At 62.2% G+C, this 26002-nt stretch overlaps 3 protein-coding genes across 24 annotated transcripts in view; 1 reads left to right on the forward strand and 2 right to left on the reverse strand.

The window, feature by feature from the left end:
* The first annotated feature begins 1142 nt into the window (after window positions 1-1142).
* Window positions 1143-3590, forward strand: TOR4A (torsin family 4 member A). Its single transcript, XM_014736167.3, has 2 exons — window positions 1143-1395; window positions 2159-3590. The coding sequence occupies exon 2, from the start codon at window positions 2196-2198 to the stop codon at window positions 3450-3452; it is 1257 nt and encodes a 418-aa protein (XP_014591653.2). The 5' UTR covers window positions 1143-1395; window positions 2159-2195; the 3' UTR covers window positions 3453-3590.
* A 14008-nt stretch (window positions 3591-17598) lies between these two features.
* NRARP (NOTCH regulated ankyrin repeat protein) lies at window positions 17599-18909 on the reverse strand. Its single transcript, XM_070250463.1, has one exon. The coding sequence runs from the start codon at window positions 18792-18794 to the stop codon at window positions 17748-17750; it is 1047 nt and encodes a 348-aa protein (XP_070106564.1). The 5' UTR covers window positions 18795-18909; the 3' UTR covers window positions 17599-17747.
* A 4883-nt stretch (window positions 18910-23792) lies between these two features.
* Window positions 23793-26002, reverse strand: part of EXD3 (exonuclease 3'-5' domain containing 3) — a 95441-nt gene continuing 93231 nt past the window's right edge. For all 22 annotated transcript variants that reach the window (XM_070250459.1, XM_070250447.1, XM_070250450.1 and 19 more), the window contains 2 exons: window positions 24434-24472; window positions 23793-24149 (listed from right to left, as the gene is read on the reverse strand). In XM_070250459.1, the coding sequence (XP_070106560.1) occupies window positions 23854-24149; window positions 24434-24472 (335 nt within the window). In that variant the 3' untranslated portion in view covers window positions 23793-23853. The remainder of the gene's footprint in view (window positions 24150-24433; window positions 24473-26002) is intronic.

Genomic DNA, 26002 nt, shown 5'->3' on the forward strand with positions numbered 1-26002 from the left:
TGGAGAAGCAGCTGTCCCTCAGTGCAGCTGTCCTGCAGAGGGCACTGGACAGATGGACAGAGAGGAGCTCCCACATGTCACCAGGAGGCGTGGGAGCCCGTGTCCTGGAGAGAAGGGGAGCCCAAGCCCATGACCAACATTTCCCTGATGAGGGAGGGACCTGTGTGGGCAGAGGGGTGGCGGTGGGGAGGCTGGGAGGAGTGGGGGCCATGGGCAGGACAGACTCTAGGGTGGGGCCCTGCGCCAGGGACTCAGGACTGCCACCGTGCCTTTAGGGCACAGATGGGGGCAGGGCCAGGGTGGCTTGAGGGCATTACTGGTGGACAAGCCACTCTTGAGGAGGCCCAGAGACGGGCCTGGGCACAGGTGAGGGGCTTTCAGGCTGGGCCTGGCAGAGACCAGCTCCTTGGTCAGGTGGGAGGAGGGGAGGGCCATCCAGGAGGCCCCTCTGTGCACAGTAGGAATGGGGGTGGCCAGGGAAGGCTCCAGAGCCCCCATCTGCCAACTTTTGGCCCAAGTTCTTTCTAAATTTGCTCCATCACCAGGACCCTGAGCCACACGTGGGGGTCCTTCCCCAGTTCTGGAACTTGGTCCCTGCGTGTGCTGCCCTGTCGGGGTGGGGGGCAGAGGAGGGGGGGCTCTAGGCTGGGGACAGGGGAAGGGTTGGTGGGGGTGATAGAGCCCCAGGCCCTGGTAGAGGAGGACGGGGAGGAAAAGGAAATGAGCCCTAGCCTGGGGGATCCACACTGGGATCAGGGGAGGGGAAGAGGTGGGTGGGGAAAAAGAGAATAGGGAAAGACTGGGGGACACCAGCTGGGCAGGGGACCCCCTCTTGCTCTACTCCCCTTCTTGCTTACAGGCAGCCTGGAACCCCCCGGGCCCTGTGGTGGTCAGATGCAGGAGGAGATGTTCCTGGGCTGGTGGGGGTTCTTGGAGGGCAGACGGAGGCACAAGGGCCCAGGACCCTGGGGAAGGGGATGCCCTCAGCCTCACCAGGCGTCCTGAGCCTGGACAGAGCCAGGAGGGCTCAGAGGGCTGCAGGCCTGAGAACGGTAGGTGACCTGCTGGCCCAGGGACCTGGGCAAGCCAGCCACGCCTCCCCATCTGGTGCCTCCATCCAGCCTAAGTCCCGCCCGCGCCGCACCCCTGACTCACTTCCTTTGCATAGAAGCGGAAACCTCTCCGAGCTTCCTCTGTTCAGACGCTCCCTGGGGACCCACAGGTGTCGCTGCCCCTCCAAGCCTGGGCTGGCCTAGCCAGGCGCCTGACCCCACCTCGACCCTCACCAGGAAGCCAGCATTTTCTGCTTCCTGAGTGGGGCCCCAGCGTCTGGTGGGGGCAGGGGGCTGCCCCAGGGGCTGGGGCTGGCAGGAGCCTGATCTCACTCAGCTGCAGGTATGGGGGGGTGGGTTGGGGGCCAGGGCCGCCGCCCTGCGTCTACCCAGCTCTGTCTCCTCTTGGCTGTCCCTCCTCCAGCTCATCTTTCTGTCCCTCTTTCCACCCCACCCCCATCCGTCCCTGGGGGGCTCCCTGGCGCCACTCCATCAGTGTGTTTACTGGAGGATGTTGGGAGGATCCCAATTTGGGGCTGAGGGCTGGGAGGTCTGGGTTCAGCCTGGGGACAGGGCTGGGGCCCATTCTCATAAGCAGAAGTTCTGGCCAGACCCTCTCCCCGAAGTGTTCTTCAGTGTGTGGGGGCCGTCCGGGCTCTGGGGGTGCTCGGGCCTCTGCCTCTGCTTCCCGTGGCCCCCTCTAAGGACGCTGAGGGCCCCTGGCGCCGGGTAGTCGGAGCTGCGGGCAGGGGCGGGGTCGGCCTTGACCCCTCTTCACCCCTAATCGGCGCCTGGCCGGCACCCGACTCCTCCTCCAGGAAGCCAGGGCGGCCGCCGGATAAGCTGTGCCTCCCACCTCCCCCTAGCCACTTCCTCAAGGCCCACGGCTGTTTATGGGAGGACCCTGGAGATTTGCATTGGGGCCCTGCGGGGAGCCGCTTCCAGGTCAAGGGGCGACTGTGGCCCAGCGAGCCCGGGACAAGGCCCTGGCTGTGGCACAACTCCGACTGCACTCTGGGGCCTCCTAGGGGGGTGAGATCACTCCTGGGAAGGGTCTCAGTCTGCCGTGCGGAAGTCTGGGGACCCTCCCCATCTTCCTGTTGCAGGGAGGGCGACGTGTATGCCGAGCGCAGCCCCTGCGCCATGGACCGCGGCCAGACCAGCCTGGAGACCGCGGCCGTGGCCCCCGGCGCCCCAGGCCCTAGCGTGATGGCTCCCGTGCGCGCCGTGGTGCGACTGCGCCGCCGCGTGTGCCTGCTGCGCAAGCGGCGCCTCCCGCCGGGCGTCGGGCCGGACTGCGGGCCCCAGGCGCCGCGCGCGAACCCGGACCAGCCAAGATTCTTCACCTTCGACGACCCCGCCGAGCCGCCTTCGAGGACGCCGCGCAAAAGGCGCCGGCGCAGCCGCGTGGTACTCTACCCCGAGACCTCGCGCAAGTGCCGGCCGCGCGCAGAACACCGGAGCCGCGCGCAGCGCTGCCTATTGTTGCTCGTGGCCATCGTGGGCTTCCAGGTGCTCAACGCCATCGAGAACCTAGATGATAACGCGCAGCGCTACGACCTGGACGGGCTGGAGAAGGCGCTGCAGCGCGCCGTGTTCGGCCAGCCGGCTGCCGTGGGGCGCATCGTGGCGCTGCTGCGGGACTACCTGGCCACGCACGTGCACAGCCGCCCGCTGCTCCTGGCTCTGCACGGGCCCAGCGGTGTGGGCAAGAGCCACGTGGGCCGCCTGCTGGCACGCCACTTCCGCGCGGTGCTTGAGGACGGCGCGCTCGTACTGCAGTACCACGCGCAGCACCACTGCCCTGAGCCGCGCGCCGCGCAGGACTGCCGCGAGGAGCTGGCGCAGCGCGTGGCCGACGTGGTGGCGCGGGCCGAGGCGGAGGAGAAGACCCCGCTCTTGGTGCTGGACGAGGTGGAGCTCATGCCGGCGGCGCTGCTGGACGAGCTGCATGGCTTCCTGCAGCCACAGCGCTCGCACCCCTTCCACAACGCCATCTACGTGCTGCTCAGCCGCACCGGTGGCCCGCACATCACGCGATTCGTGCTGCAGAACGCGTCCCGCGCGCTGCCCCTGCGCCCCGACGGCGCCCACGGTGCCCACAGTGCCGAGGCTGCGGCTGCGGCGATGTGGGCCGAGGAGGAACTGCGCAGCAGCTTGCAGGCGCTCCTGGTCCGCGAGCACCCGCTGTGGCAGGCCGCGGCCATTGTGCCTTTCCTGCTGCTGGACAAGCGGGACATAGTCAACTGCTTCCGGGACGAGATGGCCGGGGAGGGCTTCTTCCCGGAGCAGGCCCACGCTGAGCTTCTGGCCGGGCAGCTCAGCTACTACCGCGTGGCAGGCCGCGAGTTTGCCGTCACCGGCTGCAAGCAGGTGGTGGCCCGGGTGAACCTCTTGTAGCATAGGCGCAGGCAGACATGGTGGATGCTAGCAGGCACGAGGGGACGTTTGAGTGGATGGTGGCAGTAGGAGAGAGGGGACCCTGCGAATTTGCACCAGGCCCCTGAGTCCCATAATAAATCTGTGTGTGGTCCCCTGGCTGGTTAACACTGGGATCTAGGGAGGCTGTGGGGGTGGGTCAGCGCTGAACTCCCATTTCCAATTCCAACCCCTCTCAGAGCCCTGAGTCTGCCATCTCCCAATCCAGTCCTTATCTCTGCACCTGCTGTGTGCCCACATATTAGCACCCCAGGAGGTGGGCAGCCTGACCCCATGGTAGAGAGGATGGATGACCTCAGAGAGGGTGAGCAGGGGCCAGGGTCACACAGCTGATACCCTGCAGAGCTGGATGTGACCACTGCTCTGTGGGGTGCCTGCAGCAGCCATTGCACACACACCAGCCCAGCCCTGCACACCTGCTCACCTGGGGGCCCGAAGGCCAGGACGCTTCTCCACTGCCTGAAATGAGCGGAAAGCCTGGAGTTCTTGTGATCTGTGGGCCAGGAGCTCCCGGAAGCCCATGGGGTGGGTGAGTTCTCCACCCAATGAGCTGATCCAGTGGAGTCTTCTGAATGCTCTGGAAGGGGGACTCTCAGGGTGACAGTAGTAGAAGGTGGGCCTAAGTAGGGGGCCCTGAACTGTTGGATCCCCCTGCCTTGGCCACCGACCTGCCCCAGGGCACTTACCCGGAGAAGCATCTGAGTGGGCATCCCTTAGACGGCGGCAGAGGTGCGGACACTTGGCCCCACTGCTTCCCAGGGCTGAGGTGAGGGCCTCATCCCTGCCAACTTGGCCCCTCCCCAGGCGCCCGGCAGGCCCCCCTCCCCCGCTGCAGTCGCGTTTCCGGGAGCTGCAAGCTCTCGGAGCCCGATGTCCGGGGCGGGGCGGGGCGCGCGGCCTCACACGGCCCCCCCTCCGGCCGAAGATTTGGGGAAGGTGCTGTGGGCGCCTTTCCGCCGCCGCGGCTCCCCGAGGGCGGCGGGGTGGCCTCAGTGCTGCCGCCTGGTGGCCGCCGGGTCAGCATGGAGTGCCGGGGGTCGCAGGGGCTGGTTCCGCGACTCCGTGCCGCCCCCGCCGCGGGCCCGGCCCACGTGGGGGGAAAGCCGTGCACAGGCGACCGCTACGCGACACCAAGGCCCAGACGGGCCGGAGCTGGCCGCCGGGGTGCGGCGGGCTGGGCCAGGCCGGGCCGGGAGCTCGGGCCGCGGGCGCGCGAGAGCACGTGCCGAGCGGAGTCGGCGTGAGGCTGAGCGCTCCCGGCGTTCGAACTCGGCCGGACCCCCGCCCTCGGAGCCCTGCGCAGGGTCCGCGGCCACCGGGGCTGGTGTCCCTAGAGCCACTCGCGGGGCGGCTCCCCGAGGGTCCCGCGCGGTCGGAGCCCCCTGTCCCGCCAGCCCTTCTCGCCCTGGTGGTCGTCCGCGGACCCGGCCGAGGTCTGCGCGAGGGAGACGGGGTTGAGCCCCCGGCGCCTGGCCTCCCTCGGGCGAGGGAAGCGGCTGGCGGCGCGCAGACCCCCGGCCCGGGACAGGAGGGCGGGCAGGGGCCGGCTCCTCCCGCTCCGATGGCGCCCGGGGACGGGGGCGGCCGGGTCGGGGCCCCCGCGCTGTGTCGGCCGGGCTCTGCCACCGCCACCGCGTGTGCGCGGCGAGGGACGAGCCCCACCTCCTGGAGGCCGCGAGTGTGCCGGGCACCGTCGGGATCTGCAGTCCAGGCGCGTCCAGGGGGAGGCCGGGACCGCACGTTGATGGACTGAGCCTGCCGTTTGTGGCTTTTAGCCGTCCCACTTACTCTGAGCTGCATTTTTCTTATTTCTCGGCGGTTTTGTGTGGCCTTCCGATGCCCAGCCTGTTTTCCTTACTCAGTTGTCTGTTGGACCACCAACACCCGGTCTTACTCGTCCTGCACCCTTCTGTGGGCAGTTCGAGGCCTTTCGGTCACCCGCATCCAACTTAAGGGCGTTCTCATCAGCTGTCTTAACTCTCCTTTTTATTCAGCCCCGCACCGAAGCCGTTATTATTCTATTTAATTTTCGTTGACTTGTTTATGAACCAGGTCCTGCTTTGTCAGATGCCCCACTTCCAGGTCTACCGTCTCCCTCCTGCCTGTGCACGGTCTCATGCCCTCTCCTCCCTTCCTTGGCCAGCCTGTGCTCCCCATGGCCACAGCCTCTGTCTGGGAGCCCTGCGCACCGCAGCGTCCTTCTTGAGGAGTGCCTTGGCTCTTCTTGGGCCTTTTTTCTTAGAACTTGATTTTGTCACAGTCTTCGAAAATCCTTTCAGAGTTTCACTGGAATTGCATTGACTGCAGGTCAATTTGGCGAATGTTGATCCCTTCAGAATACGTTCGTTAAGGCCTGATTTAACATCTTTCAACAGGGCTTTGTAATCTTCTGCAGACAGGTCTTGCTCATCTTTGTTAGATTTGTTCCCAGGAACCATAGAGCTTTTGGTTGTATTATAAAGGGACCCTGTTGTGTAATGTAAGATACATCGAGAAAAATGTATAAAGCAAAATATATACGTTCAAAGTTCATCACAAAGCAAGCACAAAGCACTCGTGTGCTCACCGTCCAGATCAGGAAACGAGCTGGTCATCTCCCAGAAGCCCTCAGGGTCCCTCTTGCTCGCCGACCTCTCCTCCGGCCCTGCCCGGCCCCACCCCAGGCGACAGCTGCCCAAGTTTCGAGATTATTCCTGACTTGTTTACTTCATACTTTAACCACCTAACTTTACAACCCTAACCAGTCTGGTTTGGTTTGATTTTTATGTTGTAACTTCTTGTTTCTTTATTTTTAAAAACAGCTTGTTGGAGATATCATTTACATACCACAAAATTTACTCATTTTAAGTGGGTGATTTAATGATTTTTAGTAAACGTGCAGTTGTGCAAACACCACAATTCAGGCTCAGGATGTTTCCGTCACTCCAGAGAGCTCCGCCCCCCTCCTTTCTCAGACAGCGAGCAGTCCGCTGTCTCCACAGGTTTGCCTTCTTCTAAAGAGCACCTCCGGTCAGTGGAGTCTTTTGCAGCTTTTGTTCTGGCTCCTTCCATGTGGCATGGTGGTTCTGAGCCTCGCCGTGCCCGCAGACGTGGCAGCGGTGGGAGCCTCTCTTGCTCTTGCTACAGAGCATTCCACTGTGACCAGACATGTCTACCCATTCACCATTCAGTGGACTTTTGGACGTTTTCCACTTTTTGGCTATTAGGAATAAATGGTGCAAGGAAGATTTGCCAAAAATATTTTTGTGTGGACACATGTTTTCATTTGTTCTGAATAAATACCAAGGAGTGGAATTGCTGAGTCATATGAAAAAAAATTTTGTTTAATTTTTTTGAGAAACTGCCAAATTGCTTTCCACAGTGGCTGCACCATTTGACATCCCACCAACAGTGTGTGAGGGCTTCCCCGCTCCACAGCCTAGCCAACACTTGTTATTGACAGTCTTTTTTATTATAGCCATTCTAGGGGGGGCGGTTCTAATTTTATTTGAGTTACGGTCTTCTTATTGAGTTGTAAGAGGTCTTTATATCTTCTGGCTATAGGTCTTTTATCAGTTATATGATTTGCAAATATTTTCTACCAATCTGTAGGTTGTTTTTTAATTTTCACGATAAAAAAGGTGTGTGGGTTTTTTTGGGGTTTTTTTTTTTTTTTTTGCTAAGGAAGATTGGCCCTGAGCTGCCATTTGTACTAGTCTTCCTCTATTTTGTATGTGGGTCACTGCCACAGCATGGCTTGACAAGTGGCGTGGGTCTGTGCCCAGGAACCAAACCCGCAAACCCAGGCCATCTAACTGGAGCGTGCAAACTTAACTACTATGCCAGTGGGCTGGGCCCTCTTCTGTTTTTCAGTAGCAGGAGTTCTTTATAAACTCTGGGTACAAATTCTCTGTTGTACATTGTGTTGCGGATATTTTCTTGCTTATACTTCTATTTTCTTGATGGTCTTTCTTGAGAAACAGAAAATCGTAGTTTGAGGAAGTCCTATTGATCACTTTTCTTTACGGTATGTGCTGCGTCTTCTCTGAGAGCCATGCCCATCCCGAGGCTGTGGAGATGTTCCTTTTTGTTTTGTTTCAGCAATTTTATCATTATAACATTTACCTTTAAAAGGTCTGTAATCCACCTCGAGTTGCTTTTTACAAATGGTGTGAGGTGAGGCCTGACGTTCTTTGTCACAAATGGATAAATGTTGTTCACGTACCGTTTGTTGGAGAGACTGTCCTCACCTCATGGGACTGCATGGGCGCTCTCATGGAAATAATGTAACAGCATGTGTGTGGGGCTATTTCTGGATTCTATCTTGATTGCTGGAGTAAATCTTGGACTCCTCCAACTTTGTTATTTTCAAGATTATTTTGTCATTTGTCTTTCCAAATTAATTTTTTAAATCATCTTGTCAATTTCTAAATTGACACGACAAAAAACCTGCTGGAATTCTAATTGTCATTGCATTGAATCTACCGTTGAGTTTGGACAGAAGTGACATTTTAACACACTGAGTCTTCCAGACCATGAATGGGATGTCTGTCCTCTAATTTAGATCTTCTGACGTTTCTCTCAGCAGTGCTCGCGGCTTCACGGCAGAGGGTCCATGTCCCTCATCAGCTCATCCTTAAGTGTTCCAAGTGTTGTCACGCTGCAGATACCGACCCTCTTGGTCTCAAGTTCACGTGCCTGGTGCCCAGCAAGCCAAACACTGGGACGTGGTGCTTGGAGATGGAGAAGGTTTATTCCAATTGGCCAAGACGAGTTGGCGGGAGCCTGGGTTCCCTCAAATCCGCCTCCCCAAGAACAGAAAGCAGGGGTTTTAAGCAGCTAAGGGGCTTGGCGGGAGGAGTTTGGGAGAAACAGAAGGGTCACTGTCAGTGAGTCCCTGGGCAGTCTGACTTCTGGGCTTCGGCGGCTGTTGAGGGCGGGCCATCCAGTGATCACAACCTCCCCAGAGGCATTGTCTTTCTTCTGCGAAACGAACTCACGAATCCTCAAGACCCCGAGTCACCCCTCAAGTCACACAGGAAAAACAGCAAGTTGGTTTAATATCTACAGTACCCCTCAGGGTACCTGGCTGCACTACCATAGGGGTATTTTTAAAGTTTCATTTTCTAAATGTTGATGGATAGGATACAGCAACACAATTAATTTTTGTGTACTGACCGTACCCCACGACACCGGTAGTTCACGTATCAGTCCTCGCAGAGTGGCTGGTACACAGCTCGCTCCTCTCTTCTCTGGCTAAGAAGCCCCAGGTCTCAAGCTCACAGCCTTCCAGCAGCGAGCCTGGCCCCGTCCCTGGGGGAGTCTGGCTCTGCGGACACTCTAGGGTCGGAAAGCCAGGCCTTAGGGCTCAGAGCCCAGGAGAAGAGGGCCTGGGGCGTCCCCTGGTGATGCTGGGGGGAGGGGATGTAAGGGGTGGACCGTGGCCACTCCCCGGGGTTCTCTGAGGTGCCCTCAGGAATTATTTACTGAGGATAATAATTCTGTCAACTGAAAAACTACCAGCGAAAACTATCCCGCGCTTCGTGTGGTACCAGCGGATTTTTGTAGTGAAAAATAACAGAAAAAAAGAAAAAAGACCCATACCCCCCAGAAGTTACCGAAACATGCAATGACATGGGTGAATCTCCAAAGCGTTACGCCAAGTGTCAGAAGGAGGACCAAAAAAGTACACAGCACACAAATCCTTGTGTGTGCCATTCTAGAACAGGCACGGCTAACCCACGGAGGGAGATCAGCCCAGGGTGGCCTGGGGCAGGGGCGGGGCACGGGCCAAGAGGGGCTTGGGGGCACGTTTGGGGCTGATGGAAATGCTGCTTTGATTACGGCTTTTGTTACATGGGCATAAACCTCTATCAATGCGTACAGTCCAAATGGCTGCACTTTACTGTGTAAATTATACCACAGTGAAGTTGATTTTTTGGAATATGAATGATAAACCTAACGATTTTCTTTCAGCCTCGATTAAAATGAAAAGAAGTCACCCACACGGAGACATCACGCAAGACTTGAGAAGGACTTTATTGACAAAATAACCTTGAGGACTCAAAGTGCTGGGTTACTCATTACTTTCTTCCAAGATAAGGGGGAGGGGGGTCAGGCGGAAGAACCAGGAGCCAGGAGCCGAGGGAGCAGAGGGCTGACCCACTCCTGCCTCCCTGGCTCGGGGGCAGGGGCTTCCGGGGCACTTCCCAGGCCATTCAAGCAGAAACTGGCTTAATTTCTGACGGCCGCACAAGACCACCTTGCTCACCTGACCTGTCGCCTCGTGTCCACTGTGGAAAACAGGACCCGGGCTCTCAGGGAGAGCGAGCCGTGTGGACAGACTACACACCGCGAGCGGGAGTCCAGACGCCTACCCCTCCTCCTTCTCTAGGGGGCTGTGCAGGTCCCATCGCTCAGGCCCGGAGGTGTAAGTCCCAGCACAGCAGGAGGCTGGCCTCGCTGACGCTCAGGAGTGCTTCGATTTATTGCTCTGGTCTGTTTGTTGTTGGACAGTTTCAATTCTTTTTTTTTTTTTTTCTGCTTTATCTCCCCAACCCCCTCCCTGTACACAGTTGTATATCTTAGTTGCACATCCTTCTAGTTGTGGGATGTGGGACGCCGCCGCAACGTGGCCTGACGAGCGGTGCTATGTCCACGCCCAGAATCCGAACCCCGGGCTGCCGCAGCGGAGCGCACGAACTTAACCACTCGGCCACGGAGCCGGCCTCACGGTTTCAATTCTTAGGAAGCTCCAAGTACAGGCCTCCAAAGCCAGAGCATGGAGTGCGTTCCCAACGGGCAAGAGCAAGGGGAGCACAAACCACATACAGCACAGCCCCCAGGCTGATGCCACCAGGGCAGGCACAGACCACTGCCGCCCCAAAAGGCTGCAGCCACTCTTCCTCCATTTTAAGCCGGGCACCAGCAGTGGCTGGCCATGTGACTCAGTCCTAGCCAATGGGCTGTGAGCAGACGTGGAACTGCTCCCAAAGCACAGCTTCTAGGAAGCTTCTGGAGGGAGAGGGCCCAAGCCTTAGTTCATTTCTTCCTCCTTACTGTTGGCTGGAATGCAGACTTGATAGCTGGATCTTGGCCACCATTTTGAGTCATGTGAATGAAAGACTCACCCAGTGGAACAATGTCTGAGGAGCCTGCATGCGCACGCCATGTACCAGCCCTGGACCACCTGCTCCACCTCCTCCGATGAGAAATAGATCTGTCTTGTTTGCGCCACGGCTGTTTTGAAATTTGTCATATCTCTTTGGAAACGATATGAGACATTTTGGGCTTGGTCCCCTTGGGGGTTTTTGTCCATAGGGTACCAATGAGGAGGACCGCAGACCGGCAGAGGTGGGTTTTATCTGGTGAGGGAACATATGCCAGGGGTAAGCCTGGGCTCCAGGCGCCATCCCTGAGCAGGCAAGCCTACCAACTGAGAGAGAGGTCTCTCCCTGCACGTGCCTGGCATAGTCACTTCCATGGGAATGGGGCTGCCGAGGAGATGGCTGGAAGACGGCAATTCCAATGCCAGCCTCCACGTGACCGTCAGACCCTTGCCCACCCTCAGCCCTCTCTGCTGAGGCTCCAGGCTCTGTGGGGTGATCTGGCAGCACCCATGACTGGTTCTGATGGTTCTGAGGGATGTGGTCTGGGTCTTGAAGTGTGACACGTGGTGGCCATGTCCACGGGGCTGCGACAGATCCTGTGTCCTGCTGATCGTCCTCTCTTCACGGCCCTGGGGCCCTGGAATGTCCTCCCTTCCCCACTGGACCAAATGGGAGAACAGCACACCACTGCCAACTGCTGGAGGAGGACCGTGACCACGTCACTCCCCCCAGGCCCGGTTTGGGTCTCCTTCTGGGGACTGCAGATGCCAGGAGCCACTATGGGGTGAACACACCTGCCCCGTCCTCAGACACTGCAGATGCACTAACCCTGCCCTAGGGCCCTCCCTGTGGGGCAGCGGGGATGACCACCATCTCTAACCACATGGCCTGGGGCCTCTGTGGCAGCCCTTCCACAAAAGGGCCCGGTGGTCTGGTTCCCTCTACGCCCCACAAATTGGCAGAGGTGTAACCTCAGTAAGGATCACCAAGGGCCTGCTGGGGGTTTTCTCCCGAGATCGCCCAAGGGAGTCCTGGGACGGTCCTCGCTTATTCTTGTCCTTTCGGCATCTTCCTCTGGCACCGTCACCCTGTCCCCACACAGTAAAGCCAGCTTCGGGGCTGCAGCCTGAGCTTCTGCTCAGAGCTGGCCTCGCTGGTCCTGGCCGCTCCTGTGGGCAACGCCTCCGGCTCCCTAAGCCGGCCCCGCGGCGCAGCCCTGGTGCAGGCTCCTCAGCCGCCGCCCCGCCCACCGCCCCGGACCCTGCCCGGCGCCCCGCCCGCCCAGCGGCCACCTTCCGAGACGAGGGCGCGCTCCAGACCCAGTGCGGGTGCGGGGCGCTGGTCCGACGACGTGGCCCGGCGTCCGCAGCAGGCGGGGCGGCGGCGCCCGGGTGTGGCGAGGGGCCCGCGGGGGTCGTGGCGCCTCGGTCTCCAGGCCCCCCGGGCGCAGTGCCCGCCGCGGCCGCAGGAGGGCAGCAGAGCCCGAGCTCCGCGCTCGGCCCGCGCACGCGCCCGAGCAGACACGGCACCGGAAAGCCCCCCACCCACTGCGGACGCGCCCGCCCGGCCCTCTAGGGGATTGCCGCCCGAGGCGGGGGCGAGGTGGGGGCCTGGGCACGGGGCGTCCTAGGTCCGGTGGCCAGGCTCGCCGCCCCTCGGACGCCGGGTGGGCGGCTGGGGTTCGTGTCTCCCGCTCGGGCCCACCCCCGCCCCGTCCCGGTATCGCCGCGCGCCGGGGTCCGTCCTCTTGGCGGATCCCACCCGTACTCTCCTCCGGCGTCCAACCACTCAGGCCCGGGGCGGGCGGGGCGTCCGACCGTCCGTCTCGGCTCAGACCCCCACCCCCGCGGGGCGCACCGGAGCCCCACGCGCAGCGGCGTCGGGTGGGCGCGCGGGTGGGGGCCTCCGGAAAGAGCCGCGGGTCCCGGGCCGTGACCCTAGAACAGAGATGACAGCTGGTCCCCACCCTCACGCCCCGCGCCCCGCGAGTGGGTGCGGGGGCGGCCAGTAGGTCCCCACCCGCCCGGGGCGCTTTCCGAGTGCGCCCGCAGCCGCGCCCCACCGGCCGCGAATGGCCCCCGCCGGCTTTGAACGCAAAGACAGTGCCTCTGTGATCGCGCACCCCCCGCCCCGGGCCAGGCCCCCTACTGCCCAGCACCCCCCGCCCCACTTACTGCCGAGCCCCCAGCCTCCGCACGCGGGTTCCCTCGCCGCCCCCCGGCCAGCGCCCGCCCCCCCGCCCTCATTAGCATAGCAGCTGCTCGCCGAGCCCGGCCGCGCGGAGGAAAGGGCAGAGGCCTCGGGAATGAATGGGGCCGCGACTTCGGAGGGGGCGAGAGAAGAAAGACCGACAGACGGACGCGCGGAGGGACAGGCCGACGTACAGCCAAGCAGAAGAATGCGCCCGCCCGAGCCAGGGCAGTGCGGGTGGGGGCGCGGGGTGCCCTGCCACAGGGCGGAGTGTGCGGCTGGCGGTGGGGGCGGGCGGCCTCCGGGACCCTGAAGCACCAGGGGGGGTCGCCCTGGGGCCTCGGGAGGAGCCGTCGCGGCGGTTCCCAGACCTCCCGCGGCCCCCTGTGGCCTGCGCCCTCACACTCCGGCCGCAGGCTTTGTTCCCCAGCTGCCCCCTTGCGCCAGGCCTCTTTTCCCATCCTTCAAAGCCCGCGTGGACGTCGGCCTCCTCTCTGCAGGCTTCGCTGGGCCATCAGGAGGTACTTGGCCTCCCAGAAGCGGGAGCTGCAGGGCTGTGCCCCTGTGCCTATGTACACCCCGCTCTGCACCGCCCTGTGCTGAGCCACAAGGCCTTTGGGGGACAGACCCAAAGGGCAGCCCGCTCCCTCTCCTCCTCCTAACCCGCCTCCCTGGCCCTTGGTCCTGGCCTCCAAATCCTGCCCTCCCGCATCTGGCCGGCTCCGTCCTGGCTTCCACACCTCCTGGCTTTGGACGTCACTCTTTCTGGCTGATCATTTTCCTGCATTTCCTGGTCTCTCTCTGGCATCCATTCCAACAGTAAATGCTTCCTGCCTCCAGCCAGGGTCAGGTCAGAGAGACAGACAGTTGGACCGGAGCAGCTAGCACTTCTAGCTGTGGGAGTGGGGCGGGCCCTGCCCCTGCCCCTGCCCCTGCCCCTGCCCCTGCCCAGTTGCTACGTCTCCTTTTTCCATAGCAGCCACTCCAGGGGTTCCCAGTAGCCCATCCCCTGCTTGTGGGAGCCCTCTGCCCTGGGTCACCTCTGAGCCTCTGGCTAGGACCCTGACATGGCCTCCACATGCACCTGTGGCTCCTGACGCCAGGCAGGGAGAGGCAGCTGTGCATTTTCTCTCATCTGGGCCACAAAGAGGCTTGCAAAGATGTTTCCACCCAGAAGGCCTGCCTGGGGAGGGGTGGTGGGGACTCCCAGGTGACAGCATTGGCCAACCGGCCACAGTTAGCACCACTTCCTGTTTGCTGAGCACAGAGGTCCCGAAGCGAGAGCCTGCAGTGTCCACTCGTTTATTTATAGCTCTGACCCCACTTGCTGGAACGACAACCGTGGCTTTAAAGCATGTGTCTGCTTCCTAGGGCTCTGCCCCACGAAAGGGAGGCCAGTGTGTCCTTGGTCACACTTGAGTCCCTCACCACCAGTCAGGCCCCAGGCTGGTGGGTTGTCTGTGCACAGAACAGCACATGAGGAGGAGGGCAGCACGACCACCAGGGCTCCCCTTGAAGCTGTGGGGCCAAGCAGGGCCCGGCTTCCTTTTGTCCACGCTGGAGAGAACACTGTCCCTCCCATGAACAGCACAAAGCCCCTCGAAGGTGTCTTCCAGAACAGGGGGCTTCAAGGAGCACAGACAGGCTCCCCTGGGGGCGGCCACGTGCCCTCGCAGTGCCCCAGTGCCCAAGCCTCACTGGCCGGCTGGACTCTCCACTGTGGGAGAACTTTAAGCAGACTGCAGGGGCAGCGCCTCACTAGGGCCCGCCCCCAGCACCGGCTCACGCCAAGAACAAGTGCTGCCTTCCGTTCTTCAGCCGGCTTCCCCCCCTCCTGTGGGCAGCAGGGCCCTAGGCAGGAAATGGAGGGTGGCCCAGATAGTGCCCAGGCATGACTTCATTCTCCAGACACCCCAACAGCATCCAAGTTCTTGTAGCAACTATCCTTTTGCAGCCAGGCACCCTCAGCCAGCACCGCAGCCCGCTGGCCCCTGAAGACTCAGGGCGGGCCTTCCCACGCCAGCCTGGGAGCGCTGGGTGGACAGCACCTCCCAGCGAGCTCATTTGCATCAAGTATTCCATTCACTTCTGCAAGGTCTAAGGACAGAGCTGGCCCCAGTCTAGGAGGCCAACCAGGGGACAGAAAATGCCTGTTAACCAAGGGAAAATGTGCTCGGAAAACCCTCCAGGGCAGGACAGAGCCAGCACGCCAAGCAGGAGCAAAGAAGGCACAGCGGGAAAAGCTTCCTGTGCGTGCAGAAAGGGCACTGCATGTCTCCCCACAGGGAAGCTGACACCCCCAGGCTGCTCCTGAGGGTCTGAAACTGTTACAAGAAGTTCCCTCGCCCCTCCGGGCTCCTGCTGGCAGGCTACTCTTGCTGGGCATGTGTCCTTGCACTCTGGACCTGTCGAGGGTCCTTTCCTGCACCCCCCCCCCACCATGCAGGCCCCCTGAAGGTGTCTCAGGTGTGGGCCAAGAGTCTCCACTCATCTCTCACAGGTCCTGGAAACAGACCCCCGGCTCCTGCTCCACTCATCACCTCACACACAGGGATGCTGGCTGACACTCAAGTCTAGCTTGGGTCTGTGCTCTTCGGGGAGTGGCTGGCTCCAGGGGCGTGCTGCTGGCCTCTTCAGCGCCCAGAAGCCACCAGGGGCTGGAGCGGAGAAGGGGGCCTTTTACTCATCATGAGTGAGCAACTATGGTGCTCTCCCAAATTTAAAAGATATCGCTTCTGTGCAGCAGGTGGCCCAGCACTGACCCACAGCAGCCTGGGGAGCAGACAGAAGAGGGGCCTGGTCCCTCCGGGGACCGAGGCTTCCCAGGCTGGCTGGAGGGCGGCAAGAGCTTCAAGCAGAATTTTCCACGGGGAGGCCTCAGCTGCTTTGCCAGGGAGCGGAGGAAACGGGCTGTACGCCGGTCCGGGTGCTCTCGGGGTGGCCCAGGCTGCCCATGCTGGACGAGGGTTGGCCCCTGGCACCTCTCAAGTCCTGTATGTGGCTGACTCGGGTTGGCAGTTGAGCCGAGCCTGAGGCCCGTTTGCCAGGCTCCGTCTTGAGGTGAAAACAAACCAAGCATTGTGCAGTCCTCACCCACAGACAGCGTGTTGCAGCCTGACCCTCGTCCTGGGTGCCAAGCCCGGGAAGAACCAACAAACTTTTTTTAATATAAAAAGATCAATGAGAAATTTATTTATAAATTCTTCACGTTGGGCTACCAGTCTATATCGTACACTCAGGAATGTGCTGCAGACTTCAGTTCAACGTGGTCACACGGGGACCCACACACAGCTTCCATACGAGCCTAGAAAGTCTTAACATTAATTAACATAATTAAAAAGGTATTTGCATCTAGAAAAAATATACAGAAAAACTCCTTTTGGAGTAATCTGTGCCTCAGTTTCAATGTCTGCTTGTTTCACTGACATTATCAATATATTCTTCTCACACAAGGTTTTATAAAAAGCCACAGATGACTGCCCGAATCTGACTAGCCACGCACAAAGGGCCTCCACCCACCTGTGTCCTCAAGTGCTCCCCATTTTTGCACGAAGGGTCAGCAGCCCTTCTACCCAGGGGAAGCCTCATTTAAATTTGAATAATTCAGCCTCCCTTTTATTTCTCGGGATCAAAACAACAAGGGGTGTGGGGTTGCATAGAAAATTGGAACTTCGCAGACCAGGAAAGGCGCCTTTCGAGACAGAAAGTAACGAAGAAGCACCACCTCCGGCCCAGGTCCTCGCGCGGCCCCTCCCCCATGGCAGGATTTTCGGATTCGAATCGGGTCCTTGAAGCTCTGGGAGGCTGAACAGGGGCAAACAGGTCCTTCAACTCACTCAGCAATTAGCACAAGCGATTCACAGTCTTATAGGTATTTTATAAAAATATAAATATGGGTACACTGTTGCCTTCACAACGCTGGATACAACGCCCTTTAAAATTGGGTTTATAACCAAGATTTTAAAAATACACCTAAAACTTGGCTTAAAATATGTTAATATTTTATATTGTCATAAATGTTATGACATTTAATCGTGGCAAATCCATTTACTTTTTAAAAAAGTGTGCAACCAACTGTTAACTATAAGAGAACCGCTAGAAATGTCTGGTCCCCTCCACGCCCCCACCACACCCCCACCACACCCGAGCACCCAGGCTCCCGCGGAAACTCTGCAAAACCAGGAGCTCTGGGGATGGTGACCTCTCACGGGAGAAGGCGGAGGGGGGCCTGGGGCTTCCCAAACTCACACGGAATCGCGTGTGTGTGAGTGTGAATGTGAGAGACGAGGGAGGGGAGAGGGGAAGGCGGAGACGAGGGGGACAGGGCTGAGGAAGAGAAACAGGAGGCAGAGGGAAGAGCACGGGAAAACCATCAGGCTGGGCGGTATTTTCAGTGCAACCAAGAAACGAGAGACTCAAGTTTTTAGTTTTAAGACTAGAAAAAAAAAATGCATCTCCCTCCCCCAATAACCACATTGACCACGCACAATATTTTCCAAACAAAAAAAGCAGGCGCACAAACTTCACCCACAAATATACACACACGTGATAAATAGTTTAGAACCCCAGCAACAGCGGAGCGCCTCCTCGGGCGCGCGTCCCGGCGCAGGCACGCCCCGCGGTGGCTCCTCGGCGGCGGCGGCTCCGGCCGCGGGTCCTTCCACCTTCGGGAGAAAACATTTTGAGCGGAGGATCCGGTGTCTCGGGATTCCGAACTCGCTGGCATCGAGACTCAAATTTCAAAGGGGCTGCAGCCCGCGCCCCGCCCCCACCCGCGAGGCGGCGGGCGGGGCCGTGGGAAGCTCTCGGGCGGGTCCCGGCGGCCGCGGGGGGGCGCCGACCCCGGGCAGCGGGCGCCGCGCGGCCCCCGTGGGCACGGACGCGCGCGCCGGACTCGTCGTGGCCCGGGCGAACACCGAGGTAGTTGGCGGGAAGGGACAGCAGAGACGACACGCGCGGGGCCGGGTCCTGGCGGGCATCACCGGCCGCTGCCCGCGTACTTGGCCTTGGTGATGAGATAGAGCACGATGTCCTGGTGGCCCCCGAACGCAGCGATGTGCAGCGCGCTCCAGCCGTCACGGTTGGCCAGGCGGATGTCGGCGCCGAACTTGACCAGCAGCTTCACGAGCTCCAGGTTGCCGTCGATGACGGACTGGTGCAGCGCCGTCTGGCCCTCGGGCCCGAACGAGTTCACGTTGAACTCGCAGTTGGTCATGTTCTGCAGCAGCGACTGCAGCTCCTGCGTGTTGCCCTTGCGCACGGCCTCCTGGAAGATGCGCTGCGTCTGCGGCGCCGAGCAGGTGGACAGCTCGGCCTGGCTCATGCTGCCGCCGGGCGCGGGCCGCGGCTCAGCGCGGGCGGCGGCGGCGGCGGCTGCGGCGCGGGCCCCCGGCGGTCTCGGGGCGCGCCTGAGCGCATGGACGGCGCGGCGCCCCCGGGCCCCGCACGCCGCCCCTGGGCGCTCCGGGCGCTGGGGGCCGGGGGCCGCCGCCGCGGGGCCCCCGCCGCATCCAGCCGCGCCCGGCGGGCGGGCGACGGGGGCGGGCGCTGCGCTCGCGGGGCCCGCCGGGCCGGGGCGGCAGCGCCGCGCGCTCCTGGTCCTGCTCGCTGCGGCTGCGGCTCCCACGCGCCCCCGCGCGCCTCCCCACACACCTCTGCGCTCGCCCGCCCGCCGCGCCGGGGCGCCTTTTACCTCCTTTATATTTGCATGACAATGGGCGCCCGTGACGCGCGCGCCGGCGGCCCGCCGATTGGGCGGCGCCCGCGCGGGGCGGGGCGGGGCGAGCCCGGGGGCGGGACGGGCGGCGGCGCACTCCCCCGCAGGGGGCGCTGGTCGGCGGCCGCGCGGGGCGGGGAGCCAGGTGGCAGTGGGGGGATCCTGGCTGCGCCGCCGCGGTCGTCCGGCCCACTCTCCCTGCGGCCACGTGGGGTAATTCCAGGCTCCCTTCGTGGACAGACCCAGGCCGGGACCCCGGGCCAAGTGCGACCCCGAGGGCGGCCTCCCCTGGGTGGGGGTTCGGGGCATCTCAGACCCCGGCCGGGGTAGAGACCCCGGGTGTCGCTCCGTGCTTCCGGAGCGCCGGCCAGGGACCCTCCGCGTCCCCAGCACGCCGGCCGCGCCCGGCTTGGGGACCCGCCCAGGACACACGGCCCACGCGGGTGACAAATCCACGAGCAGCTCGGGCGTGTGACCTAAGCCACGCGGGGCCGTCACGCGCGAGGGCAGCTCCCCTGGCTTCTCGGGTCACCCCGTGTTTGCGCCCCAACCCGCCTGGTATGAGGAGCTTTCAGTCCAGTCCTGATGAAGCGCGGGGTCCTGATGAAGCGCGGGGTCTCTGGATGGAAGTCCGGGGCTGGGGCGGGTTCCGCGGAAGCTCCGCAGTGGGGTGCAGTCGGCAGCAGGACCTCCTCCTTTTCCTGGGCCACCCCCATCAGCATGAACGGGGACAGGTAAGGCCTGGCCAGGTGAGCAGCCCCAGGAAAGTCACCAAGGATTGCTCCGAAAGGGAACTCTTGAGATGACTCATTTCCAAGTTGTAAGTTCATTTTTTATTGACGCTGCCGTCAAATTCCCTCGTTAGGATTTTACAGTTTACAGCCCGACTGTGGTGGCTGGAAATTAAGGAGGAATGATTCTCAGAGCAGCAGGCAGGGCGGCGACCAGCACGCAGCAACTTGAATTCCTTCAGAACGGAGCGGGAATTCCTGGGGAGGCAGCTGTGCACCTCAGCTGGGGAGAGCACCCTGTCAAGCCTTGTTGGGGGACAGGTTCCTGTGGGGTCTGCCCCACGCCCTCCACGCCTTGAGACCCACGTGGGTATGCCCCCACCTTGCTCCGTGCTCTGGGAGGGGTCGCAGCCAAACTGCAGGAAAAACTGGGGCGGCCACCCCAGGGCTGTCCACCTCTGGCCAGCTGCCCTTAGACCTGACCCTCGCTGCTCCCCTGGGGTCTTCCTGAGCCGGTGGTCTAGCTGTTCTGCTCAGACCTGCTGTCCCCAAGAGCCCCCCAGTGTGCATGTGGGTAAGCCCAGGGCTGAGCAGAGATGGGAGCCCTGAGCCCAAGCCCTGTGCTCTGTGGGCCAAGGGTGTGACTGGGGGTGCTGCTGCCCTTGGGAGCCCCTCCCTCATCCTGCTCATCCTGCAGAGCTGTGTCCCTGGGCCCAGTAAGAGGGCCTGGGATCAGTCGCTGCTGGACTGTGAACAGCTGGACCCTGACCACCTCCAACACCCTGCCGCCTCAACACCAGGGATGAGAGCATGGGTGGCCTGGGAGGCTGACCCAAGGCCACACTGGGCCCTGTCCACTCGGGCCCATGTTCACCTCTGGACAGGGAACCTTGGAGAGAGTAAGCGTGTGTCCCTGCACAGGGCTGTGACCTGGGCACATGCCACCCTGCTGGCCGCTGCTCCCTGGAATGGGGCTGGGCTGGAGGGCGCAGCTCTGAGAACACGTTTGGGTGGGCAAGAGTTAGGGAACTCCTGGTCACATCTGGGTTTTTCTTGTCTCTGCCAAGTCCCAGCCATGCCCAGAGCCACCCCTAGAAGGTGGTGGGCTCACAGACAGGCCCCAGCCCAGGTTGGCTCAGGCCCCCTGGCCTGGAGAAGGGCATCTGGAGACCCTGCTGGGCCCGGGAGCAGAGCCTGGGAGAAAAGTCCCATTGACACCCGCGGCAGGCATCAGGGCAGGCGGACAAAGGGGCCCTGTGAGCTCAGTGTGGGAAAGCACGGCCGCCACCACGGGCCATGAAATCGGTGGCTGAGGCGCCGCGGCAGGGACAGTGTGGCTGGAGTGGCCACGGAAGCCTAGTCTGAGGTCACCGCCTGCTCCACCCCCTGTTTGGAGGGAGGGTCAGACAGGGGTGCCTGGACCTCCCACTGCTGTGCACCCAGCGCTGAGCCCCCTGCCACCGGCTGCTTATCTCTGGGGCTCAGGTGACAGCCACCCTGTCCGTGGGAAGCCGATGGGTCGCCCATGGCTAGTGCTCCTCCACCGTGGCCAAGTCACTCTGGTCCACACCCCATGTCCCAGAGCTGCCCATTTGAGGACACGATGGGGAGAGGGATGTGCGGCTTCCAGCAAGCATTTCCTAAACGTTTGCTGAAAGGCCCGTCCAAAAGGACGATATTTGCTCCAAATGCCTTGGAGGGGTGGCGAGGGGCTCCCTGTGTGCCAGGCCCCGCCCCACAGCTTAGAGAAGCCCCTCTCCCGTGTTTGTGGGTTCCTTGGCATTGTCATCACGACCACAAACCGGCAAGGAGTCCACTGGCTCTCAAGGAGAAGCCCCAGACTTGGGATCTGGGGGACACACCCAACCCTGACTACAAAGCTGCACCCTGTCCCCCCGGGGGGGCTGGCCCCAGGGTGCCGCCTGGAAGGTGATGGTGGGGTGAAGGCCAGAGTTGGAGAGGGTCCCCTTCGCCTTCCAGGCATCCCCTTCCTTTGGAGTCTCAGAGCAGTGAGCAGTGAGGGAGCAATGCAGGCAGCTTGGGGACATTCTGGAACCCAGGCTGGGAAGGTCTGGGTGGGCTGGCGGGGGGAGAACAGCGGTGAAGGGGTGGCTGGCCAGCCCTAGGCCGAGGCCTGCGGCCACCTTAAAGGCCTAGACAGGGGAGGGAGGGTGAGTGGGCAGGCGGGCAGTGGGGGCGGGGCTTCCAGCTAATTCATTAAAATGTGTCGGGGAGCGTGGGAAAGAGGAGAGCGTTTCTTCCCAGCAGCCCAGACACCTGGTAGAAGGGCCGAGAGGATAGAGATCAAATAACAAACACTCTGCCCGGGGCCAGCGCGGCCGGAGCAGAGGAAGGACGCGGGCGGAACTGCAGCAGACACTCGCTGTGGCGGCTCCTGCCCACCCGGTTGGCCGCACAGGGCACGGCCTGGCACCTGGGCCACAGCCCACCCTGTCCGCCTGGTGTCTGACCCCTGGCTGGATCCTGGGGCTGAGGAAGGCACTTTGGGCTGACCCCTGATGGCTCAGGAGCTGGGGTGGGGGCTGGCACCTAGGGTGGGGGGACCCCAGCACCAGGGTGGGCTGGCAGTGAGCAGGTGAGCCCAGAGAGGTGGGGGGTTTCCCCAGAGAGACACGGCTAGTCTGGGCAGCAGACGAGTAGGGAGGCAGGAGGGCAGGCTGGATGGCATAGGTGCTGCCATGAGGACCTCGCTGAGAACAGGTCCCTGTCAGCTGCCCTCTCCTCTTTCTAGAAGTTGCACAGGGCGGAAGGGCAGAGTGGGGCTTGGGCCAGACCTGCCTGGAGGAATGGGAAGGACACACGGTCTCCCGTCTCCTGAGCCCATGGTCCCCGGCCTCTTGCTGGCTCTGGCCTCTGTCCAGGGCTGGCTGCAAGGCCAGGGTCTCGGGTCAGAGCAGTCTCCAGGATGTAGCTGGGCTGGGAAGCGGGTCTGGCATCCCAGTTACTTCCTCTTAACTCCACAGGCGACGGAGTGTGGTTGGGGCTGCCTCCCCAGGACAGGACGTGGGGCCGGAGGTTGCACTCCTGGAAGCAGCACCCCAGCCACAGAGGGTCCAGTTCACCTGTTCACCTTGGTGCCTGACCCTGCCTGAACCTCGGGCTCAGCAGTGACCTCCAGGAGGAGGAAGGCCAGGGTTGCCTGCTCAGCCTGGGCTGGCCCTCAGCGTCTCCATCTGTGGAGTGGCGCCCTGGCCCAGCTGGCCCCGGGGCTGCGGGGGGGTGAGTGGACTGGCGCCCGGCACACGGTGGGCACTCCAAGGGAAAGGACAGGATGTGGAACGTGGCAGGATGCCTGTGCAGCCCCCTGGCATGAGCCCCCACCCCTACTGGGGTTGCATCCCTGGGGGGCCCAGGCAGTGGCCAGCCCCAGTCCAATCAACAACCCAAGGACAGGGCAGAGGCTGGCCTGGCATTGCCAGTGCCCACCTGATGCCCACGGCCATCCCACCTGGGCCTGCAGGTGTGCTCTGCCCTGGGCAGAGGTGGCAGCCCTGTGCTGGCTCCGGGCCCCAGCCGCCTGGAGGCTTCCGCCTGTGCTCCCCAGCCAAATCTGAGCTGGTTTCCGTTCCAGGCAGGAAGGACAGGAAAGGGATGTGGGGGGGGGGGGCGCATTCCTGGGGGGTGAGCCAGAGGAGGTGGTGAGGGCAAGATAGAGTCTGGGACCAGGCTGGCCGCTTGCAGAAGCCCCTACGCAGGGGCCCCTTCCTCTGGCACCCCTCTCCCCGCTACACCTGGCACTGGTACCCTTGGCCCTCCGGGTGTCAGCAACGGGTCTGAGCCTCAGTTTCCCCCAGAGTGGGCGTAGCAGCAGCAGCTACTTTCTGTAGTTGTAAGAACAGAGATGCAAATACACGTGTGTGCAGGGCCCTCCCGTGTGGCTGTGGTTGCTGCCTTCTCTCATGAGAGGCCACCCTGGTCTAACCTGGGGGGTAAGGGAAAGGCCCAGGGGTGAGGCCCCAGCCAGGGAGGGGGCCAGGGCAGCAGACTCAAGGGAGGCAGGCCTCCCCTCCAGGCTGCGGCCTTCCTTAGGGGCAGCTCCTCTGCCTCCCAGACTGGCTGGGCTGGAGCCTGGTCCCTAGGAAGCCCCCAACCTGGCCTAAAGGACCCAGACCCCCAGGATCCCACCATCCATGCTCCCTGGAGTTGGGGGCCCCCGGAGGGTTTAGAGGCCGGCTTTTCTGGGGCCCTGAGACCTGCTGGGGGGAAGCAGGGAAGACCCTGTCCTGCCTGGCCTGGAGGCTTGTGGCATTTACTGCCACAGCAAGGTGGGGGGGGCCTGTCTGTCCTACCCCACCCCTCCAGCCCCAAGGGGCTCCAGCTGACCTGGGGAGGCACTTTGGTGCAGCCCTTGGGCCTTTGCTCAGGCCATTTCCTCCACCGGGCATGCCCTTCCTACCTCCGGCCTGCCTCACTCCTGAGCAGCGGGCAGTTCTCGGCTCAGGGGCCGAGCGTTCTGACCGCGTGGAAACCTTCATCCTCCCCAGCAGTGGTGGGGGCTGGGCCCCTGCACCCAGAGCCTCAGGTGCGTGGAATGAGCACAGGAAGAGCCCAGCTCTCGCCTTTGCACTTTTATTGTCGGCTGGCCCGCCCACCTCCAAGGGGCTGGGGCCGGGTCCTCACGAGGGGCTGCTGGCTGGACTCGCAGGAGCCGGGGGCCCCTCCAGGACCTCGTGGAAGTTCGCAGTGACGCGGCCCAGGTGGGAGCCCTCCCAGAAGACCTTGCCGCAGCCGGTGCAGCAGTAGAAGTGCCGCAGCCCCGGCCGCCGCAGCACGCCCACGGGGACCCCCGCCAGCTGCAGCCGGGTGCCGTTGCCCAGTGTGCCCGGCACACTGGCCTGCAGATCTGACGCCTCCAGCCAGCGGCAGGGCGGGTCGTAGGTGCTGCCCCCGGGGGCCTCTGCTGGGGCTGAGCCTGGACAGGTGGAGGCGGCCACCCTGAGCCGTGGCCTTTGGGCACACGCCCCACCTGCTCTCCCCAGCAGCTCCTCTTCGCGCTTCCACCCACCAGACCCTCTGCCTCATCTGACCCGGGCCCCTGGTTACAGGCCACTGATCCCCAGCCTCTACCCCCGACCCAGGGCACAGGGTCCATTCCCTCCGAGCTGCCCCCTCTACTGGCCAGCACCCAAACACTGTCTTGGGGTGAGTTCAGGTGCCGGGACACCGTGAGTCCTCAGGGGCGGCCCCAGTGCTCACCTGGCTCCTGGGCATCCTTGCTCTGGGCATCCTCGTCACCTGCCAATCAAGGATGTCAGGGACTCCCAGGGCCGTTGGCAGCCCCCATGCCTACCACGCACCTCCAAGTGCCCAGCCTCTGCCCCATCCCCAGTGGAGAGGGCAAAGGGCAGGGGACGGAGAAGCTTCTGTGCCAGCTCAGTCCCCTCCTATGGGAACTCACACCTTGGAAGGTTCTTGGGGCTCAAAGGTCCTTAGGAAACATGTTTTGGGCGAGAGATGGGCCGATTGGGGCACTCGGGGGCCTGAGAGCGGCGCGGTGGGGGCGGCCGGCTATGGCGCTGAGCAGATAAGCCTCTGCCAAGCAGCGAGTTTAGTGGCAGCTGGCAGCAGGGCCCCCCAGAGCTCGGGGTGCTAGAGAGATCCTGGGGGCTGGCTCCTTCTGACCCTGTGAGACGGCCCCACCCCCACTGAGCGCAGGGAGACGGCCAGGCTGCTGGGGGCTGAGGGAGGAGTGTGGGGCCGAGGGCAGCAAGGCCGAGGAGCCCTGGCCAGCAGGTGGGAGAGGTCCCCCCAGTCCTGCTGACCCTCGTAATTTGCTCAGCAAACATTCCTCTACAGATGGCTCCAGATTAACCTGAATGGACGAGAACCTGACCAGCGCCACAGCCTCCCTGGAGCCCAGCGAGGCCATGACCTCCAGCTGGCCTCACTGCCTTGCCCCAGCCTGCTTGGCCCAAGCCCTTACTGGGTGGCCCCTGAGACACGAGACAGCCCACAGGGGTGCTGCCCACCCCCCAGGCCAAGTGTGAGCCTCTGGGTGGGGTGGGGGGCTCAGAGGGGGCTGGAGCCTGGCAGCCCCTGCAGTGGGCACTGCTCACGCTCTGTTCCTCCCCTCCTGGGCCTCGGGCATGTCAAGACCATGCTGTGGAAAGCTGAGAGCTGCCCGGGGCTGGACACAGGCTGTCACGACAGCTCACCAACTGTGTGGGTGGCCCTGAACCTCAGAGGGAGGCAGGAAGGACAAGAGCAGGGTCCTGGAGGGGTACCATCTGTGCAGACGGAGCCAGGCCTCAGGCTAACCCCACCAGAGGGACCCAGCTGCCCTCCTCTGCACCCATCCCTGCCCCACACTGAGGAGGGTCCGGAGCCTGAGGAGCCACTGGGCTCTCTCCAGGGCCCCCTCTGCCGGGCCCCTCTCTCTGGAAGGTGGGGGGCCAGTGGTAGATCAGCTGGCACATTCACTGCCCCGACTGCTGACCTCAAAGCTCTGGGTGCCCTGCACCCTTTTTCTACACCTACAAAAGGGAAACTGAGGCTAGGTCCCCCGGTAGGACCTGCCCCGGGTGGGGGGGGGTGTGGTGTGGACATCCTTCCTCCCATGTGCCAGGCTCATCTATGTTCAAGTTGTGTGCACAGGCATACAAGCGAACGTGTGTGCTCCTGTGTGTGTCCCTATGAATGAGCGTGCATGTATCTCTGTGGGGTCATACACGTATGTGTGCGTGTGTGCGCTGGTGTGTATGCGCACTCCACATGCAGGCAGGGTGAGCAGCAGTGGAGCAGGGCCCGCTGGAGACAGGGTGTTGT

Source organism: Equus caballus, chromosome 25, assembly GCF_041296265.1.
Source record: "Equus caballus isolate H_3958 breed thoroughbred chromosome 25, TB-T2T, whole genome shotgun sequence".
NCBI classification, from domain to species: domain Eukaryota; kingdom Metazoa; phylum Chordata; class Mammalia; order Perissodactyla; family Equidae; genus Equus; species Equus caballus.

What these genes read in the sequence shown, in the direction of transcription:
- TOR4A (XM_014736167.3), top strand. Translation starts at nt 2,196, where the DNA reads ATGGACCGCGGCCAGACCAGCCTGGAGACCGCGGCCGTGGCCCCCGGC.
- NRARP (XM_070250463.1), bottom strand. Translation starts at nt 18,794, where the DNA reads ATGCCCCGAACCCCCACCCAGGGGAGGCCGCCCTCGGGGTCGCACTTG.